This window comes from Cheilinus undulatus, linkage group 20 (assembly GCF_018320785.1).
Source record: "Cheilinus undulatus linkage group 20, ASM1832078v1, whole genome shotgun sequence".
Classification (NCBI taxonomy): Eukaryota; Metazoa; Chordata; class Actinopteri; order Labriformes; family Labridae; genus Cheilinus; species Cheilinus undulatus.
Window position 1 is genome coordinate 8,270,692 of NC_054884.1, and position 22,290 is coordinate 8,292,981.

The 22,290-nt window shown below is 40.1% G+C and overlaps 1 protein-coding gene across 1 annotated transcript; it reads right to left on the bottom strand.

Moving 5' to 3' along the window:
- Nucleotides 1-1,437: 1,437 nt before the first annotated feature.
- Nucleotides 1,438-13,564, bottom strand: LOC121527861 (nucleoside diphosphate kinase A2-like). Its single transcript, XM_041814877.1, has 5 exons — nt 13,419-13,564; nt 9,860-9,992; nt 6,108-6,209; nt 4,012-4,124; nt 1,438-1,883 (listed from the first exon to the last, which is right to left on the bottom strand). Exons 2-5 carry the CDS (start codon nt 9,986-9,988, stop codon nt 1,769-1,771), a joined length of 459 nt encoding a protein of 152 aa, XP_041670811.1. The 5' UTR covers nt 9,989-9,992; nt 13,419-13,564; the 3' UTR covers nt 1,438-1,768.
- Nucleotides 13,565-22,290: the final 8,726 nt, after the last annotated feature.

Genomic DNA, 22,290 nt, shown 5'->3' on the forward strand with positions numbered 1-22,290 from the left:
TGCCACCTAGCACTGATGCAGTAATTTGTGCAAAAGGTTCTCCAACCAAGCACTGAGAGCATAATTATTTAGAAGGTCAACATTTCAGTATTTTGGACTGATGTTTTGTGATATTCTAAGATTTTAAGATAGTGGATTTTTGTGAGCTGTAACTTGTAATCATAAAGATTAATAAAAAATGTTTGAAATATTTCGCTTTGTATGAAATAAATCTAGAATACATAATAGTTCCACTTTCTCGAATTAAATCACATGAAAAAATAAACTTTTTATATTCCAATTTTTTCATGCATCTGTATGCACACCCTTGGCAAAATGATGTAAGTGGTATGAGGCAGACATTATCTTGAAGTTGTAATTACTTCTGTAATTCAGGAAGTTCATCTTTTGTTGTCTAGTTTAACTCAAAGTACACTGCCATGTGTAAAACCTGTCTTTGTCACACTGTATATAGGCTCATCTCATCCTGTAATAAATTGAGGAGAATCATTGAAACACACATTCGTTTGCTGATTCGTTCTTCTCTTTCCTCTGAATCAGGGACGTAGGCAGGGCCTACATCTGCATGCAGACTTACACTACTTACAGGCTTGGCCTTAACTCGATAGTTATCTAGAAGGTTTTCAGCTATAGCAGTAAGCAATTTGTTTTAAACGTTAGTAATAAAATAAGGAGTGTTACATGCAGCTGAGCTGCTTTAAATTTTCACAATCCTTTCACTCATTTAATCATCAGCAGCCAAATGTTCTGACCTCATTTGGTTTGAAAACTAAAGTTTGAACTTTTTATACATTTTGCAGTCAAGTGCAAAAAACTCCAGAGATGACAGGGAGACAAAATATCAGAACTTCAGACAGGCTTTGAATAAATGCAGCTAAATAACCTGAAATACAAATGTGTATAGTTCTGATACTTGTAATTTCAGTGTGATGTTCCTTCAGACCAACAGGATCAACTTAATCCATCATTACAACCTCCCTTTATGTTGAAATTCATTATGCATACCCAATTAACTGCTTATTAATGTAAATACCTAATCAGCCAATCGTATTGCAATAAGAACACATTTTATATTTTGTTGCACTTTACTTTCAAGGTCACTGCAAAAAAAAAAAAAAAAAAGCCCCATCTTCCACAGCATCTTCTGTAGATTCAATAGTTAAAACATTTTCCTGAAACATCACAGTACACTCTGATACCAAGCTTTCAGGTAGAAATACAATAACTTTTTATCAAACACTCAACCCAAAGCAGTTATCCAGGCACAAAGATGAGAGCCAAGGATTAAATCTTAGATTATTCATCTCTGCCAATCCTGCATAGGAGCAGCTCTGAACAAATGTGTCATTAACTAATCCTTCCATTAAAGCTGAGTATGTCATAACAGGATCATGTGTACATTAGTGTTAAAACTGTCCAATGAGAAGAGACCATTAGTGTTGTGTACAGTTTTATTGGAAAGCAGATTCACTGTTTAACAAAACTGACAGTCAAAGGCTGGACGAGTCATTAACTGTACATCGATGGGATGGAGGAATGTTTCTAAAGGAATGAAGGAGATCAGGAATGAATCCGGACTAGATCTGGACATCCGAGTACAGTATGACGATGAGGAGAGGGCTGATGGAAATGTGAGTTGGACATGAAGAACTTCACACGTTAGTTCTTCGGCCCTCTAGGCTACGGGCAAAAAAAAAAAAAAAAAACAGGAAAAACTGAGGCAAAAGTGTCACTGGTCCCCTGAGGAGTGTGGGGGCGCTGCAGAGGTTTAGTAGAGCCAGGCGAAGGCACAGCTCGTGTAGGTGACCAGCTCGTCGTCCTTGAACCACAGGGAAATCTCCTTGTTGGCACTTTCCACTGAGTCGCTGCCATGGATGATGTTCCTGTGAAGGAAACAAACAGGAAGTGAGGGAGAGAGGTAACGACCAACACTGACTGCCATCTATGGATACAGTCACACTGCAGGCGAAAGGCTCAGTTCTGATTTTTGTTTAAAAGAGGGCTCATTCTAAGTGATGTGTACAGACTCCTGGCAAACTGTACAATCTGATATACTGTAAATACACATTTAATACCCATTTATTAATCAACATCGGCTGCATCCTATATACACAGGTATAAAATGCTGACACACATGCTGCCAGCATCACAGCCCACAGACTGATGTGACCTAAGACTCTCCCCCACTCAGTGTAATGCAAGCAGCTGCTTCACTGCTCACAAAGTATCATGATTCACCACTTGTTACCATCCTCTTAGGCCATAATCTTGCAATGAAAGAAAAGCGGGGGTGCACCACAGTGTTAAACCCTTTCAGAGTGCTGGTTTGACCCTTTAGTGAACAGGAGGGCAGCATGATTTGCAGTGATCCTCATTTGTCAAACCTGCGTATGGCAGAAAAATGGGTGTATGCTTATTTCCTCACAAAGATCAGGCTCCATCAATCCAAACGCAAACATTTGATCCACTCGAATTCCACACCAGGTCTGAGCTTGTGCACACATTTTGATCTGTGTGGACTCTAAAGTTTAAATCTTTCAGTGGCAGATCAGATATGGCTTTTAAAATTTCTTTAACAAACCAACCCTTGAAAAACTGCGAATAGTATTGTTTTGTAATTGTTGAGCAGTAGAAGCTTTCAGCTGATTTCCTAGTCATTTGTCCTATCAAATGCCTAATGTTACTTTTTAGATATATTTAAAAAAATAGACAGGCTGCCTTAGGTAATTAAAGTTCTGTTTTACTCCCCAATATCACCAAAAATATTGTAGGAGATTAACCAGAACAAATCTGAGGTTATTTGGGGAAAAAAAGAGGAAACTGAGGAAAGGAACAAAACATTTAGCTTAAAAAGGAAGTTTGTTGACTGCAGTGACCGAGTTGTGGGTCTTACAGTAAGAAGAGTGATTTACTTCAAATAACTTAACCGTGCAAACTGGAACATCACTGTTTGGTCGTTTCACCTCACTTCTAGTAATTATCATCACTGTTTGCTAATTATAAGTGCCACTCCTCTCAGTCTGGAGCAGTTTTCAGCAGGCCTCCTGTTGGTGTGCTGCCTCTTAAAAGCCAAAATAAATATGCTTTTATGTTACCACAACCCCCTGGACTGTTTTTAAACAAACAATTCTTTAGGTTTAGATGACAATATAATCTATCATGTACAGGCTATGCATGTACCAATTAAGTATTCAAATAAAAGCTCATTTTGTTTATTAAATGCCTGCCACTTTAAAAGGATGTTGAAAGTTCTGTTTTCTCTACTTCAGGTCCCTAAGAAAGATTTGATTAAAAGAGAGCTCACCATGTTCAGCAGTGAATCAATGCAGTGCACACCTTGAGCTTTAAAGTCGGGATTCACAATAATTACCGGTGTCAATAAATCTGCAGATATTTTTAATATTTTATACAAACTCCCAACTAGACTACACTTTGCAAATCAGTAGGTGGCACTGCAGTATGTGGTCAGCATTAAACCCCTAAGAAGAAGCCTCTGCAGCACAAAAACCACAGCACAGACTTAACCTGGCTTTATTAGTCCCTAGTTATTTTTACTGTACTATTTCAGGAGTTTTAGGGTTTTTAAAACGTGCTCCACAAAGACCTTGACAGAGGGAAAAAGTCTGTTTTAACACCCAGATCTCACAAGTCACCACTGCTAGCACTGGGACCAAGCTGAAGGCTAAAGCCAGGAAGAGTGCCGATTCAGCAGAAAGTTTGTCAGAGACAGCCAAAAGGCAAATCTATAAAAGATTACATCAGTCTCAGGCCCCTAGTTTGCCACTATGCCTTGGATGCATCAGTGCCTGCTCCAATATGCTTACCTGGAAGACTTAAAGTGGCCCAAACCTGATTTGAAAAGATCTGATTCATGTCTCTTGAAATGTTGAAATTGTCACAAAACCAAACCACAATCAATGAAAGTCAGAATCTGGTCCCTCTGGTCTGCAGTGTGAATACGGCTACTGTATCTCTGTTTCTGATACATTGGAGGTCAAAGGGCATACTCACTTGCCAACGTCGATGCAGAAGTCCCCTCTGATGGTTCCAGGCTTGGAGTCAGCGGGGTTGGTCTCACCCAGCATCACTCTGCCCGTCTTCACTGCACCCTGGCCTTCCCACACCTGGAACAGACGAGAACAGAGGGATGATGGGAGTTGATTTAGGAATGCAGGGAGGAACTAATTTTGTAATCTCCATTTACACAGAAGTCTAGATTCCCAGCATGTTTAGTATTATTTATCTCAGCAGAACTTGATGAATACATCTAAAGGATTCGATCAAGAATAGATTCTCCATCTACAACACATTCTCCATTTCTTATAAAGGCGAGTATTTCAGCATCTTCTCCAAAGTGCTGTGCACTGAGGGGCTGTAAAGTTTTTAACACTAAAATGCTTCTAAGATGTGCCCAAGATAATGCTTTAGCATAACTGTAGCACTTCAGCAGCTAATATAAAGAACTGTAAATTTTGCTCAAATTTCAATTTTTAAAAATGAATAAAATGTGGGCTCAATCAGGAAAGTTTATCAGGCACTTGTCAGCAGAACACGGTCATAAATTTAAAGCCTCAACTGTTGACGATGCTATAGGAGAGCAGGTGTTATGGTTTAACTAGCAACTGTGTTTACTGGTGACTTAAGCTATGCTGTTTTAGTCACACTTGCAACGTTGTTAACACTTAAAAAAAAAAAAAAATTCTGCTACATTTTTAGAAGGTATGAATTTAATGGAAAAACTACACAAGGAGGTCTTGAAGTTTTCGATACCAGTTATAATCCCAGGCGTGTTTGATGGACATTCACCAGTTAGCAAGGCCACTCTTTAAACCTCAACACCAGTTTTGACGTGAAGATGATAGATCCCGTTTTTTTTTTTGTCCATGTTGGTCAGCAGGTTTTGACTGCTGTTTTGATATTTTTACTCTTTTGTGATCGTGTCTGCGTGTGAACTCAAACCGGTTCCTGAAGAAGCTACATGAGCTTAGCCCACTTAACGCAAACTCTGCCTGCACTGAGAGCTAGCGCTGCTAATGCTAACAGAGCAGCGTATAAGCGACACATCTTCAAGCAGCTGAGACAGCACACAAAAATGACCAGCGGTGTGTCTGATGTTGAACGTATAAAAAAAGTCATCATAAACAACACCATGGAAATTATGGACCACCAGCAGATCTGTGTGCAGTTTTCATAAGCATCTATAATTAGTGAATACTCCTTCATAGGGTCATGAGTCTATTTAATACTGTATTTACTGTACTGGATAGTTGGGCGACTCCCAGCAGAGACTTACATTTTCGTTCAGCCTCTAACCTCTGGCTTCACCATCTTAGAAAGAAATTAAATCTGTTCCCAGAAACATGCATCGTCTATTAGACCGTTATGTACCATAATTGCTACAGGGGTTCGAGACTGAATCCTGTCATCTAAACTCAAAATGTACTAACAGGATTAAAAATTTTTTAAGAGTTTCAAATGTGGATTATTATGTCAATGTGCATCCCATCAAGAAAACTCATTGCTCACTCTTAATCTTGATTACTCAGATTACTAAGAACTGAAAAGACTCTTGTTATCAGAGGGTACTGAATTTCTCTCTATAGGGCTACAAACACTACTTTTTGTAGACTTTGTTTAAATTTCTTAGCATGGCTGCATCTTCTATTTCCTGCAAGGTCAAACTGCTGTTTACTCAATGGATTCTGGTTAGTGGCCTTCGTTTTGACAATTGTAATCACTAAAGGGGTTATGCTGCCTTGTTAGATGGACAAATTGGAGCATTTTAATGTGAATCAGAACTTCAAGTCTGTTTTTGCCTTATAGGACAACACTGCTTGAGTTTAAAACTGCTGTCTTAAAATATCCATTTGATTGAGAGAGACCCCCCCCCAATAAGTAATTAAATGAATGAATGAATGAATGATGCAGGTTTAAAGCCACCTAACCTCAAACATGTTTCTCTACCAGCTTTAAAAGGTCCTAGCTTTATTTTCCACAGCAGTAGAGCAGGCTTTAAAGTCAAGGATTCATTTTCAGAGCTGAAGTATTTCTGGTTAAATAGGTTCTCATCACATGGCTTAAGCAGTCTGCTGTTTGTCGTCTCTCACCATGGCAACCACTGGACCAGAGCTCATGTAGTTGATGAGGGTTGGGAAGAATGGTCTATCCTTCAGGTCGATGTAGTGCTGCAGCAGGAGTTCCTCAGATGCCTGCAGGACAAAGAAATACTGTTAAAACCTGGGACACAAGTCTAATTTTATCTACTGAAGGGTCAGACAGTGATTCCATTTTGTAACATTTTAACAAGAAGCACAATTCCACTGTAGTCTTGTGATAATCAGGATAAATCAGCAGCTGAAATTCAAGGTGCAGGTGTCAGGAGATGGCACAAATTAAGAATGAACTTCAAATTGTTCCTTTAACAATCCTGTTCAGATTTAGCTACCGCATAATGTTGGTGCTGTTCAACATTTTAACTGCAAGGTAAACTTATGTTGCTTAACCTCTGGTTTAAAACAATATAAATATAAAAAGGCCCAATAACTTTTAGTATTTCTTCACAAAGAAAGCTTCTGATGGATGCTGGCTTTGGGTTTATAAAGCAGAAACTAGTAAACAAGACAATCAGAGCAAATGCATTTGCATCTGACTATGATACCAATATCTTTCCACACTTTTTGGTGCAAGACTAACAATACCAACAATTTCTCTTGTTTGACTACCAAAACAGATCACACATCAGGTGACTTCATCTGCTCCACAGAAAACTTTTGAATCATTGCTTATGTGTACCAACTTGGCAGCATTAAACTCAGCTGATAAACCTCAGCTACAGACAATGATTCCTAACACGTGAACAATGGGCTAATGTTTCAGAGTACCAATGTTAAAATGATACTTCAGCGCAATTCCCCATTTACTGTAAAATCTGATTTATAAACTCCACTTTGATTCTAAAAATTAAGCTGCAGCTTATAAAGCAGGACAAATTTTATACCAGTATAAAGTGCCAAGACATACTTCATACGTCTTTACCGCAAGCGTATGTGTTGGAATACATAAACCCCCCACAAGCAGGAGTTGGTGCCACTTTTTAACTGCTTTCCCCCTCTTGTTAGGTCATAACTGAATTTAAAGAAAACCTGAAGCATACAGATTAGTAAATAAACATGTGGAGTGCTGGTTTGACTAAACACTCCAAAGATAGGACAACAGGTGACAGGTAGAGGTCTGCACAGTGGGCTGTGAGTCTCACTGCTGCAAGCTGAGAGCTCAGCTACCGTATTATAGCCAATATATGTGCAAACTTCATTAGGCAAAAACAGATGGCACTTAAAAAGCAGCACAAGTTGCAAAAAACAGAACTTTATAAACCATCTACACTTAAATCTGGTACATGACACCCCAATATACCAGCCAATGATGAAGATTTGTTGGTTTAAGCAGGGCAAACACAAGAACCCCACCTTTCAACCAAAGTCAGCAAAGGCCCAATTATCTGATTGTTCTGAAGATTTTCTTGACAGAATGTCCTGTGATTTAATGTTTTAGTGATTCTACCCCCCCACCATCTTCTCAGAAGATTTGGGCTGCTCCAATTTGGAATGGTAAATATTAACCATGTTTAATATTTACAATTAAAAATCTTGTGCGAGGGAACACCAAGGGCTGCAGAGCGCGCTCTCTGGATTGGTACATAGAATGGAACGACAGCCAATCAGGAAGCAAGCTGACTAAGGAAGGGTCAACAGTCATGGCGACGATGTAAACAACAGCTGCCATTAATAGAGGACTGACCTGTTGCACTGATTTGTGGCAACAGCATGAGTGTCCATACATGTCCTGTAAAAGGCTTCAGTCCATCCTACTCTCCTTAAAGAGAAAGAAGACTTTCCTTGTTTCTTCTGAGATAAACTCTTTTGCAGAGGTTCTATTGAACCCATTTTGTCCATTGACTCTTTATTATTTCTGCATGGTTTGGGAACCAAAACCTGGAAAAAAAAAAAAAAAAAAAAAAAAAAGAATAGTCTTGGAGTCTGAAAAACTGCTTTTTCAAAATCCAAGGAAACTCATCGGACCAGGTTAATGGGCATGTATAACAAGTAGACCCTGAGGAGGGCTACAGATTGTAAAAATCTTCTGCTTTAGAGTGAATTTAACATTTGGTCCATAGGTTGTTGTGTTAGGGCTACTGTGAGGAAGACCAAAGGTTTCCAGGTCTCTTTTATCTCAGGAGTGAGGCTGCTCACACCAGGGATGCCTCTTTTGGACAACCAGCCTTCTGTTAGCAGAACAAAAATGAATTGTCTACCCACTGAGCTGCAGATGCAACAAACTGTAAAATTTTAGAAGGTATTCAAACACAGCTGAAGGAGCAACTATGGCCTTTCCACACAAAAAAACTGGATTGCACGATAATAGATTTTTGCCAATATACTTATGATCTAAAATGTTGTAAGTGTAATAACTGATTGATCAGCATAAAACTACACCAACTTATTTTTTCATACTGCCAATATTTACAACTAATGCATGCAGATTTTTACATCAAATTTTAACATCTAGCAATACCAATTTCATGCTGATAATATTGTACTCCATAAGGCACAATGTCTGCTCATGTAAATACGCATAATACATCCTTCTATTCTATTGCATTTTCATTGCATCTGTTAAATATTCTAACCTCTCTGCATCTGCTAATGTACTGTGCTTTTTTGGTACGACTGCTTTTCTAATTTTCCACATTTTTCTAACTTTAACCTCTAAAAGTCTCCTGTGGACAGGTTTTGAAAATTAGCTCTTTGCTATATCTGGGACCTACATATGATTTATGCAACAGCGTCAATGTTATGGTGTCCATGTAAAATAAACACTTTTGACAGCAATGCATCTCATTTTTCTGTGCAGGTTCTGCAAGTGGGCTCAGCCTGTGTGGACCATCTTGATTACAAACTTTAAAAGGCACTACAGACATAATTTCTTCAAATGAGAAGCTGACTCTGAGGAGCAAATATCCACTGAATGTATATTGGTGAACTGTATCAGCAGATACCTTTGACAAAGACAAGGCGAACATGCCAATCTTTTCACACAGACGCATCTTCCCAGACTCTACAGATCACGCAAAGCCCCCCAGCCCCCCTCATGATGGTGTGCTCTATAATCTTTACAGCTTACACACAGAAGCTTCTGGAAGACCCTACCTCCACACGAGAAACACACTCAGTCTGAGCACAGCTAACAACAAACAAGCCTGGTCACATGGTCAACACATCTCTAATGTCAGACCGGAGTCACTCAAGGTGAAGAAGCACAAACAGATGAGCAGAAATCCTAACTAATCTAAACACTGGAGTTACAAACAGATCACACCCAACATCCTGAAACGTCATTTCAGCATGATAACTCAATTTATCGTCACATTAATAGTCCAGACCTCTGCAGCCAATACAGCTCCACTTGGCTCACTTTTAAGTCCTTCTGCTGCACGGCTGATGCATAAGAGTTAATCTACATCCATCAGTAGCCTGTAGCTGGACCTCTTCCTGCATCTGACCCCACAGGATGGGAATTATGAAAGTCACTTTTGCATAATGACTCAGACTTCAAGCAGCATCCTACTCGGTCTTAGTTCAGAGGTTAGAGGATCAGTGGCCTTGACTCTCCATGGTAATCTGCTGTGCGGCAGTCAGGAATAGTCAAGCAGGCTAATCAGCTCATCAGAGGTCTTAACGCTCACTCTGCACTCACATGCTTGTGTTTATAACCTGCACAGGGTTAAAGTTAACCCGCAATATTATGAAAGCAGCTTATTTCGAACACTTTGCATTAATGTGCAATAAGAATCTGTACTTACATGGAGCATCTTCATCCCGACAAGTTTGAAGCCTTTCTGCTCAAACCTCTTGATGACCTCTCCGATGATGCCCCTCTGCACGCCATCGGGCTTGATGGCGATAAATGTACGCTCCTTCTGGTCGGCCATGATTCTGAAAAAGAACACAAAGAGAAGACGAAGACATAAACATGTGTAAAAGGAAAGAAAGGCCTTAAAAGAGAAGAAAAATCACCCACTCCTTCTTGACGCATTTGGCACTTCTGACAGATGTTGAGGCGGCCGGTGCAGAGGGCACCGACCCCATAGCACAGAGACAAACATAGACGACACGCGCCTCAGGTTAGTATGGATCTGAGTGCTTAAACTGAACTACTGTGACTTTGACAGGCGGCCACGCCCACAGTAAAGACCTTTATCCTCACACGGTTTCTTGTGAACCTGTGATGTAGTATTTCCTGCTGACTGCTGAGTCCTATAAGGTCTGCACAGCCAAAACATAAGGGAATTACAATCAGAATTTGTTGGCAGAAACTTTATTTCCTAAGTGCTTCATTTCCCCGCATAAAGCAAAAAACAGCTCCAGGTGCTCCAAAGCAAAGACTTGCAGTTTCTCCAAATCATATCAACTCTTTACTCCAGTTTGCATTAAAACTCACCATTTCCAGTCTCTTTAAGCACCATGAGCTCATGTGCTCTCTTTTTTACCATCAGAAACATTATTAGCAGGTATTGAGGTCCTTCAATATAAAGCACACTGACTGGGTCAAGCTGTAAAAATGTACAGACATACCGCAATTTACTAAAGATAAATATGAAACTGGTTATGCATTTACTCTCTGGAACATTTTCGAAATATTAAAAATGTAAATTACACATCAAGACTTGTCAGTCGCAGCTGCAAGCGACACCTTTGCAGCTTTTAGTGCAGCTAGACACTGCCAATAATGTCGGACAACATGCATTACTGAAGCTTAGATCTCAAGCACATAATCCTAATGCCAACTCCTAATGCCAGCCCCTTGACTATTATCTGATGCGACTCCAAAACAGGAAAATCACCCCAGCAAATGCAGTGTTAAATGCACCCAAAGGATATCAAATAACAAAGAAACACTGCAGTGAAACGCTTTAAGGAGGCCACAGGCACTCTGTAGACAGAGCCTTTTTAGACACCGGCTTCTGCTTATGTAACTAATCATGCCCCTTCCTTTTTCATGATTCATTCATGTGTAGCAGGCAGAAGTGGGAGCCGCCTCATTGCTGCAGTCTTGGAAAAGCTGATGCATCATGATGTTGCACTTGGGAGTGATCCAAACACAAAAATCATTGCCTTTATCGTCCTCTTTAGGAATAAAGCTATGCAGTCTTTCATAATTTAACAGCCACATAATTAAAGATTCAACTCTGCTTATTTCAGCCCTAACTTCATTCACTGCCAACTCTTTCATAAGACAACTCCCTAAGCATGTGATACGTTTATTCTCATTTCCCTCCTTCTCAGCATTGCAATTTATAAACAAACATGCAACTTAGCATCAGGAAGAGAGTCCAATTACAGAATCTGGACGCCATGATGCCCAAGATTTTAAGCTTTGATTTGTTTCTGGTGCAAATCAAATGATTTCAATACCTGCTGCAAGTAAAAGTGAAGTTTTTAAGTCAAGAAACTGCAGGCAAGGTTGTGCACTGTCAAACATGTTTGCAAGGTGGTGCAATCTAGTTATATTCAAGGCTTCAGCAGTTATTTAATCAATACCTGGAAGCATATACCTTTACATATTGACAGTTTGGATGCACATCTGCACATAGCATAGATGTACTATTGCTTTACATCTTTTATAATCCCATTTATTACAGTCAAAGGGGCTTAACACTACTGGAAACAAGTGAAACTGCAATTTCTTTTCCTACAAGAGATAAAACGTAACATCAATTTAGGTCATTTCAGATAAATTCAGAGTGTTTTGGAATTAAAAATGGGCTATAAACATTTGATCCATACAATATGATGACATGATCTTAGAGTGCAAGCTTTAGATTGCACTGACAAATTATGCAAAGCACAGTTTTTTCCTAATTGTGATGACACAGTCTGAAATAACACATTTCAGACTGTGTTATTTCTGGAAGAATATTGAAACCAGCATTGGCTGGTTTCAATATTCTTCCTGGGAAACCAAAATAAATAAAGCTTTTTTAGCCATTAATTTTGTAGTAATTAATCCAAGGCTAGATTGCAGAACTAGACAGTTAATAGATCTTCCATTTCAATCAAGATTTGAGCTTCATGAAACAAAACAAATCATGATGTAGGCTAATCCTTATTACTGTGACACATGCAGGTTTGTCCACAGTGTTATGTTTTGGTCATAAAAGTAATTGGTTGTTGCTAATGAAGATCTTTACACCAATTGATTTGGGATTTTGAATTATGCCTTAATCAAACAGCCCTAGTAGATTGCATCTTGAAGCATGACAACTGTATAAGAGCAGCATTTGTTGCATAAAATGCCTTATCGCAATAAAACGCATATTGCACATGCCCATTCTGCAAAAATGATAAAATTCTATTTTATTTGGCAACCTTATAATATATTGAGTTATGAATTATAGATCACTGAAACTTGGAAATATGTCAATACTTCTATTCTGCAAAAGGAAACAAAGTCAAAAGTCCCTCCAGGGATTTAATGTGCATTTCTGATCCTTTTTGATTGAAGTGAAAACTAACATAGATTGATTTTTTTGTAGGTGAGAAGGTGTGGAGGTATCGATATTTTTGACAACCTTCAGAGTAAAAGTTGCAAGTCATACATTAGTTTGAAGACTAATTATAAAAACGGTTTAAAGGAGCTGCACCAAGACCAACCAGTGGGCAATACAATGTCATGTAAGATCATGTTAAAATGACGGGAAAGTGTGTACAATTGTTCTAAAAAATACCCTGATTAGCTTTAAGGAGGGCGTTTGGCGCCACGTCTCACAAAGAGGACTAAAATGGACTTTGAGAGCTCCGGTGTCACCCAGGCCACGTCTGCCGGCTGCCTTTGACAGAGAGCCAAGTCAGAGTCACCTGCAGCCACAGGAAGGAGTCTTATCCTCTGGAGATAACAGCCCATTAATGGATACTGCAAACGAGTCAAAATCTGCTAATTAATTTGAGCTGAGAGCGGCAAGGAGGAGGAACAGGCTGTTCTCTGCGGAGCTGTCAGCACAGGCCTGGGCCTTCATACCGCAGCCACATGGTCTTTTGTTGGCGCGGTGCGGAGGGCGGCTTACGGTGCAACACAGCGGAGCTGCAGCACGGGAAACACATTAGAGTCCACGTCATAACTTCAACATAGAATAAACAGGTCTAACATTACTACCAACAAAGGTGCTTCTTTCTATAAATGAATTTCCCGGGAGTTTGCCAATGACCCGACACCACGCCTAGCAGAAACCGTATTCTGGGGGAAAAAAAACGGTAAAACACAGCTTTGGAAGCTGCTTTATGAATGGAACCGGCAATAAGACGACTAAATGCATCCAAAACGGTCTAACTTGGCTTTAAAGGGCGAGAAAAGGCTGACATTACCGTCACAATGAGTTCCTGTGGAGTGGGACGCAGCCGTTGCTCTGGTTGACGTGGGAGAAGACCGACTGATTCTGCGCAGCCGCTTTATATCCACAAAGGCGGGGATTACAGCGACAGCAGCTCACGAGGGCCAAAAAGATGACGGCACGAGAGCCGACACCAAAGATCAGTCAATGAAAGAAAGGAATTTCTTCAGATCTCCGACTCTTTTATCACAGAAGTGCATATTGTGCATATATTGAAAGCCACTTGGTTTCTGATCATGTAATTCCATGTCGTAGTGAGGAAAAGTAAGATCAACGGTTGAAACTTATACCAGCAGCTCACTCTCGCGAGATCCAGCTTTTGAGATGGGCTCCTATCTCGCGGGATCTGGCAGATGGGCACCAGTCAGCAAAACGTCTCCTCTCTGCTCCTGAAATTTAAAGAAAGATTTATGCTAAATGTTAGATCTGAAATATTAATGTAAAACTTGGTGAAATTAATAACAGATCTATTAATTTTTATTTATTTATTTTTTTAGAAGGTTTGCCCCTTTGAATCCTGGGTAAAATCAGCCAAAAACGAACATACAGGAATACCCAAATTAAGTTGAATGCTGTGTTTGAACCATTTGGAGTATGAGAACAAACTATTGTGTCTTTAGAGAAGTAACACTGAAATATCTTCCCACACTGACTCACTGTAGCTACTACTGGTAGTGAGTATTACAACAACAGCAAAAAAATGTTTGACGTCTGAATTTGCATTATAAGGCTGAGGCCTGTAGATGACTGTAGCAGATTAGCTGGAAAACTCAACTGGACCAAAGCACAAAGCCTTCAGTTTCAAAGCTGAAAATAGAACAGAACAGGAGTATTTTACACTTGTTTTTATGAGGTAAATAGCAATGCTAACAACTGCTGGATGAAAGACATTATTACAGCAAAAAAAAAAAAAAAGGGGGGGGGGGGGACTACAGAGAACAAAACTAGTTCATGGATCTTGACAGATATCCTGTTTTTGGACGGAAAATTTAAATGGATTTAGATTGTGGGGGCTCTTTCTGATGCAGCAGGACTGTTTTTGATGAAATATGAAATATGATCAGAAGAATACAGGAGAGCTTCTAAGTGTGAGCTGTGACACTTATTTTTTTTATCAGTTTGAAGCCTGACAAATGCATTAGATGTGGCTGCTGTTGTGGGTTTATCTCTGAAAGGTTAACATGGTCAGATTCTTAAGGATCAGAGTTTTTTGGTGATGTTTTCTGGTGAATATTTGGGAGAAAATCTGCTGGGGGGCCCTCAGATTTTGAAGTGATTTTGAAAAGACTACCAACCCTTTGTTGATGAGAGGTTTCAGAAACAATCCATATGCAACATATTCTTTTGTTTGAAACCATGAGGGCGATTTGTGGATACTGTGATAGGTAAGGTTTGCTTATGGTATTTCCCTTTAACTTGTAAAAACAAAATGTAACGTAAATGGCTGACTTGAATCCAGTCAAACTAGTTACAGTCAGCATGATTTGGTCTCTGTTTTGTAAGAGGTATGACTCTCAGCCCAACAACCACTTCAGACGTTAATCAGACTGAAAGACACTTTAAACTTCTTTCTGCTGTTTTTCACCCATTTTCCACTTTTCTTTGCATGTTTAACACTTTTGTGACCTTTCAGTCCATTTTTTTTAACTCTTTTTAGCACTTTTATCCCAGTATTGCCACTTTTGGCCAAAGTTTGTCACTGTTTTTGCCAGTTTTACCCATTTTTGCCACTTCTTGGCTGTTAATCTTACTTTTTTGCCAGTTTTACCCATTTTTTTGCCAGAAATCTCTCCCCTTTATCACTCTTTATGAGCGGCCTTGGTCATGACAAAAACAGTACACAGAGAAATATAAAACTTCTACAATGACACAGCCCTAGGCAGCTGAGAGGAGGATTCAGAGGGCGGAACTTTCTACCTAGTAGGAAGGGCTATCAAACCTGGGGGCGGGGCTAACTCCCTTCATGATGTCATGCAGGGAAATTCTGAGAACGACTTGTTTAACCACACATTTTCCGAAAGGTGGAGCAAGAAAAAGGTGGAAGAGAATGGATTTTTCTGATTCTTGGGGGATTGTGGACAGGCCAGGGGCACATATTTCTGTTAGAAAACCATGAAAAGTGTATTATGCATTATAGGTAACCTTAAATGGTTAAACTGCTCTGTATCAGCTTAGCACACCTGGTTATGATAAAGATCACCATGCAGCATGTTGATAGAATTGAGGCATTATGTGACAGAAATTGACATATTTTGGCATTGATGGTGTAAAAATGTCTTGGCCTTAAACCATTTGTCATTTAGACATACTCATCTTAACTAACAAACCTCTGTTATATAAAGGCGGCCAACACAACATCTGATGTGATCATGCCTCACTGGTTTGCAGCCATGTAGAGTATATGCTTTAATCACACTCCTATATCTGACTGTAAAAGAAGCTTTTAAAGAGGACTTAGAGGCTTAAATCTGCAGCTTATGGATTTCATGGTATGAGCTAGGTACATATGTCATAAAGTAACGTGCTTTTATGTTGCATAAATGGAAAAAAGCCTCTGATATTACAGCCATAAAGGATTGCACGTCTTACCTAAAGTGTTAGTATTTCCACCTCATTCACTCTACAGGATGTAAATGTAGACGTTTCTCGTTTTGGCTTCATGTAGCAGAATGAAAATATTATGTATGTCAGCCCAAACCAAATCTCCCTCTGAAATTGAGTCTGCTGTGAAACATTAAGTTTTCTTCCTCTGCTTCATTGGCTGTCTGCTGCTGGTGTTAATGAATGCTGAGTCAGCGGGGAGAGAGGCAGAGCGACAGTTCGGCCTCAGCGTTGACTGTTTCTGTGGGTCTTCGGTTCACTTTCATAAAGAGAGGAGGGTTTGAGTATCACTAAATGACTTGGCCATTTACTTTAATACAAACTTTTAATTTTATCCCCATATTTTAATGAAAACAAATGATTGTTTTTGTAAGCTTTCCGTAATATCTGCAATAATCTTCCATGTCATATAGAGAGGGATGCTTCAGCACTGGGCTGTATTATTTACATCATCATGTGCAATGATTACTTTCACCCTATTTTTGCAATTTTATTTAACTTCTTATAAAATATGACTGATATTACAATTGTAATATACTATGTTCTGGGTGTTTCATTACCATGTGTTGTATATCATCATTACCTAGAGCTTCTATACAACCCCAGTTCCAAAAAGTTGGGGCACTGTGTAAAATGTAAATTAAAAAGAATGCATTGAGTACCAGCAGAACAACATACATAAATACAGAAGGATGCTGGGGCCACTTTCATATCCACAAGGTAAGATACATGAAAGTTTGTAAATCTATTAAAATGTAGGTTAAGATACGCTTAGTGACTGAGTATGCATAAATGTCTATTCAGTTAGGAAACACATGATGTGTAGCTATAAATATTTCTTCATTAGCATTTATTATTTAGCACTTATTGCTGTTATTTATTTTTGATGGCGTGGCTGTTCTGGGATCTCCCTGCCCTCCCTCTGGCCTACCTGGAAAGCATCAAGCGTCAGTCAGTATAATTTTCAAGTCGTCAACTGTTAGAGCATGATTCAAATTTGATTAAACAAACCTCCCAATGATAACTTTTTTTTTATTAAAATAAAAAACTCGAAATGCACTGCTCCACATTATTAAGCACAACAAGGTTTTAAAAGACTTTATAGGCTGTAAAGAACTGAAAATGGTCATTTGTTTAATTGTCAGCATTAGCATTACTGAAATCAAAGCTATTTTAATCAAAAACATCTTAACAGGCCAAGTTCCATGTTAACATAGGAGCCCTTCTTTGATATCATCTTCACTATTCTTGCATCCACTGAACTTATGAGTTTTTGGAGAGTTTCTGCTTGAATTTCTTTGCCAGATGTCAGAATAGCCTCACAGAAATGCTGTTTTGATGTGAACTGCCTCCCACCCTCATAGATCTTTAGCTTGAAGATGCTCCAAAGGTTCTCAGTAGGGTTGAGGTCAGGGGAGGATGGGGCCAAACCCTGAGTTTCTCTCCTTTTATGCCCATAGGAGCCAATGACACAGAGCTATTCTTTGCAGCATGAGATGTTGCATTGTCATGCATAAGATAATTTTGCTACAGAAGGCACAGTTCTTCTTTTTGTACCATGGAAGAAAGTGGTTAGTCAGAAACTCTATATACTTTGCCGAGGTCATTTTCACACCTTCAGGGACCCTAAAGGGGCCTACCAGCTCTCTCCACATGATTCCACCTCCTTGTTCACATCACAGCTTTGTTGGGACATGGTGGCCATCCACCAACCATCCACTACTCCTCCATCTGGACCATCCAGGGTTGCACAGCACTCATCAGTCAACAAGACTGTTTGAAAATGAGTCTTCATGTATTTCTGGGCCCACTGCAACCGTTTCTGCTTGTGAGCATTGGTTAGGGGTGGCTGAATAGTAGGTTTATACACGACTGCAAGCCTCTGGAGGATCCTACACCTTGAGGTTGGTGGGACTCCAGAAGCACCAGCAGCTTCAAACACCTGTTTGCTGCTTTTTAATGGCATTTCAGCATCTGCTCTCTTAATCTGATGTATTTGTCCTCCTTTCTCATTATGTCTTTATCTGCATGAACCCATCTGTGCTCTGAATCAGCCACAAATTTCTTGACAGTAAGATGATCAGGCTTAAGTTTTCATGAAATATCTAATGTTTTCATACCTTGTCCAATGCATTGTACTATTTGAGGCTTTTCAGCAGCAGAGAGATCCTTCTTCTTTCCCATATTGCTGAAACCTGTGGCCTGCTTAAAATGTGGAACGTCCTTCTTAAGTAGTTACCCACACCGATGAAATCAGCAGGGGGTTATGTAAAGGGTTCCGTACCTTTGTTTGTTCATTTCTTTGTTTGCTTGTATGTGTACAAGATAACTCAAGAATGGAAAGTCGGATCTTCACCAAACTTTCAGGGACTTTTGGGATAGTGACAGGGAAGAATCGATTAGATTTTGGTGATGATCCATGCACCTGTTCGGCTTTTGTTGGACTTTGAAATTTTGAACACCATAGTAATCAATGGGAGCGTGAGTTCCTTGGTGACGCTGCTTAGGCGTGGGTCTGCCGCCTCAGACGGCCATTCTAGTTTTCCTTTAATTGGGCTCACCTGGCAAAATAATTATCACAGGTGTCTGGGACTGTTTCAGTGATCCAGAGAGCCCTTAGACACAATACAATCCACGAGTTTAACTGAAAAACAAAAAATTGAATGTTTATGACACTAAAATCCAATTTGCATAATAATGTGGAACGCGGTGTAGACAGGCAGAGTCTCTCAGAAGGAAAGATGGGCAAAGGTCTGTAAAAATCTGTCTAAAAATTGTGCAACAATTTCACAAAGATGTTCCTCAATGTGAAAGACTTTGAATATCCTGGCATCTACAGTCCATATTATCACCAAAAGATTCAGAGCTGGAGAAATCTGCATGTGCAAGAGGAAAGGCCAAAGATCAGAATTGGATGCTGGGGATCTTTGGGCCTTCAGGTGGTCCTGCATTAAAAACAGGCATGATTCTGTACTAGAAATCACTGCATTGGCTCAAGAACACTGCCAGAAATGATTGTCTGTCAACACATGCAAAGAAGAAGCCATATGTGAACAGAACCCTGAAACACCGCAGTCTTCCTTGGGGCAAAGCTAATTTAAAATGGACTGCGGCAAAATGGAAAACTGTTCTGTGGTCAGATGAATCCAAATTTGACATTCTTTTTGAAAACCACTGACACTGATGCCTGCAGACTGAAGAGCAGAGGGGCCACCCAGCTTGTTATCCCTGCACAGTTTAATAGCCTGCAGCTCTGATGCTGGGGTTGTTTTAGTGCCTATGGTGTGCACAGCTTATCTGGAAAGGCACTATCAATGCTGGAAAGTAGTTAGAGGTTCTCTTTAAGGGACGGCCTTGAAAATTTCAGCAAGACAATAAACCAGACAAAGTTTGTGCTACCACCTTTAAACTGGACTTTTAACGTCCTGTCATCCTTAAGCCTGGCACACATGACAAGATAATTGCGCTTATTTTGAAACCAGTTCCCTCCTTCTGACCAAGGTCAGCAAAGGCCCGATTATCTGATGGTTGCAAAAAAAAAACAGCCTTGTACATTTTCTTGTGGTGTGAGGTGTGTCAAGAGTTATCTTTCTCTCTCTGACCTGCTCAGATGATTATTCAAGCTGCTCTGAGTTTAGATTAAAAAACGTAGTTCATTCATGAGGTGTTGAGAGCGGTGAATCACCACTGCTCCTGAGTTCAGTCCTAACAGCTGGTCTGCCTCTGGAAAGTGCTGGATAATGGTATAGCTCAGGGTCTTTTATTACCTATGCCACATCAGTAAGAATCCTGGGGTTTTATCTTAATCAGAGGGGAGAGTGTGTCCTTTTCACACCTCTGTGTGAAGTGCTGCAAGGGCTTCTGGGAGGATGAGTCTCTCAGGCTTCCTGGTCCTTTGCTTGATATTTCTCTTCAAACAAGAAAGCAGGCTTCTGAAATGCTTCCCAGGCCGGAGTCTTTGTTTTTTCCAACACCATTAAATCTATCATTAGACATCAGCACGTAGGAGGTAGCTCATTTAATATGTACCAGTTTTAATATTTCCTGAAGTTTTGGCTTGTTCTGAACTTTTCAGATTTGACAAAGGTGATAATCAAGGTCGAGTTCTGTTGTTCTTCAGGTGCTGTTGTTGTCTTTGTTGTGATGGAGGTTGTAACACCAGGTCATTGGCTCAGACAACTTCCTCATTGATTAACTAGATTAATGTAATTTAATTTCCTCCAATCTCACTTTCTCTCCCTCTCCTCTGTAGTCCTTCTCAGTCCTGATTCCCTCCCTCCTCTGGTTTGATTTCTCCTCTCCTCCTCCTCCCACACCTCCAGCACCGGATGCTCTTAGAAAACAAATGGCGAGTTAATCCCTGGTCCTAATCTCCTGCGTTCTACTCCCAGTCCTATTTTTACCAGGGCTTAGGGCCAGGATTAAACCACCCTCTTCCTCCCTCCCTGTCTCATCCTGTGTGATTCTGGAGGATGAAACTATTGATGTTTAAGTGCAGTTTACACCACTCCTCCTGGAAGCTGGGCCTGTTGTGCTGTCTCACTGTGACGGCGTCCTGCAGGGCGTGCAGACATGGCTCTGAGGATGTGGCTAATTGGCAGCGCCTTGTGGTTTTGTGATGCGCTTTTCTTAACACAGAGCTCATCAGTCTCTGAAACAGAGGAGCAGGGATGTGTTTGTACTGTAATTGATAGTAATACAGACTCATTATTTTGCTTTTAGAGGCAGATCTCAGATGTGGGACAGCTGTTTCGCAGAATTGGCTCAGATGTAAAGTGGTGTTGACGAAAATCCTCGCAGCCAAAAAGGTGGCTTCATTATCTGAAAGTGCTCCTGCACAGAGGCAAATGAGGGATTTCAGGTGTCATACTGGAGCTTTTTAGAGGAAGTAGGGCTGGGCAATACAGATCAAAATCATATCTATATAGACTGAGATATTTATATTTACAGTATACATTATAGGGTTGTCAAAATTTCTATCTTATATATCCCTGAAAAGATCTGATCAAATATTTAAAAAAAATGCTAGCTTATTGCAGCCATGTCTTTACATTTATGCTGAACTACTGATGATGTGGTTGGGGTGAAAGTGAGCAATGGGATTGGGATTGCAAAAAAAAAAAAAAAAAAAAAACCTTGTTAAATGTCAAAGTGAAAATGGATTTCTTCAAATAGATATCAATTAAATAAAAATATGTAAGGTGAAATAAGTGATTGATTTTAGTAGAAACACCTTTGGCTGCAATCACAGCACTGAGTCTGTGTGGATAGTTCTCAGTCAGACTTGCACATCTGGACACTGAAATTTTACTCCATTCTTCTTTGAGAAACTGCTCAAGCTCTGTCAGATTGTACAGGGATCAGGCATGGACAGCCCTTTTCAAGTCAAGCCACAGGTTCTCTATCGCCTTGGTTCCCAACCTGGGGTCCGGGACCCCCCAGGGGGGGCGCCAAAGATCTCAAGGGGGGGCGTGAGGCTTTGTCTGCTTTGAGGCTGACAAAAATAGATGTGCAAATATTGACTAAAACCATGATAAAACAGTTAGTAAGTAATTTATGCAAAGGTCTTTAGATAATAAAAGCATTCATAGACCTCTTTTAGGGTTTTATCATTGAAACAATTCAAATCTTTGTTGATTTTTGGTGTCAGTGTGTCATTTTTTCTTCACTCTTGGGTCCTGGGGGGGGCTCTGCTTTTCTTAGGTGCATGTAGGGGGGCTTCAAGGAAAAATGGTTGGGAAACACTGCTCTGTCACATTGAGGTCCGGGTTTTGACTCGGCCACTCCAGAACATTCACCTTATGAGATTGTCATCCAGGATTTTCCTATCTTTTGCCACATTCCTTTTACCCTCTACCTTTACAAGCCCTCCAGGGCTGGAGAAGCATCCCCACAGCATGATGCTGCCATCACCATGCTTCACAGTGGGGCGGGTGTGTTTGTGGTGATGTGCAAACATAGTGTCTTGTCTTGTTCCTCTTGACCATGGAGTCTCCCACATGCATTTGGCAGCATTGCCACTCTCCCATAAAGCTTTAAATAGTGAAGAGCCAGGCAACAGTTGCTGTATGCAGAGTCTCTCCCATCTCAGCTGCTGAAGCTTGTAACTCCTTCAGAGTAGTCCAAGGTGTCTTGGTGGCCTCTCTCACTAGTCTCCTTCTTGCACAGTCACTCAGTTTGTAAAAACAGATCTGGTCTAGGCAGATTTACTCATGTGCCATATACCTTCCACTTCTTGGTGATCT

Excerpts from the sequence above, each read along its gene's own strand:
- LOC121527861 (XM_041814877.1), bottom strand. The coding sequence starts at position 9,988 with ATGGCCGACCAGAAGGAGCGTACATTTATCGCCATCAAGCCCGATGGC. Across the intron at positions 6,210-9,859 it reads TCGGGATGAAGATGCTCCAT|GCATCTGAGGAACTCCTGCT; the intron begins GTAAGTACAGAT and ends TTTGTCCTGCAG. Across the intron at positions 1,884-4,011 it reads TTCTGCATCGACGTTGGCAA|GAACATCATCCATGGCAGCG; the intron begins GTGAGTATGCCC and ends TTTCCTTCACAG.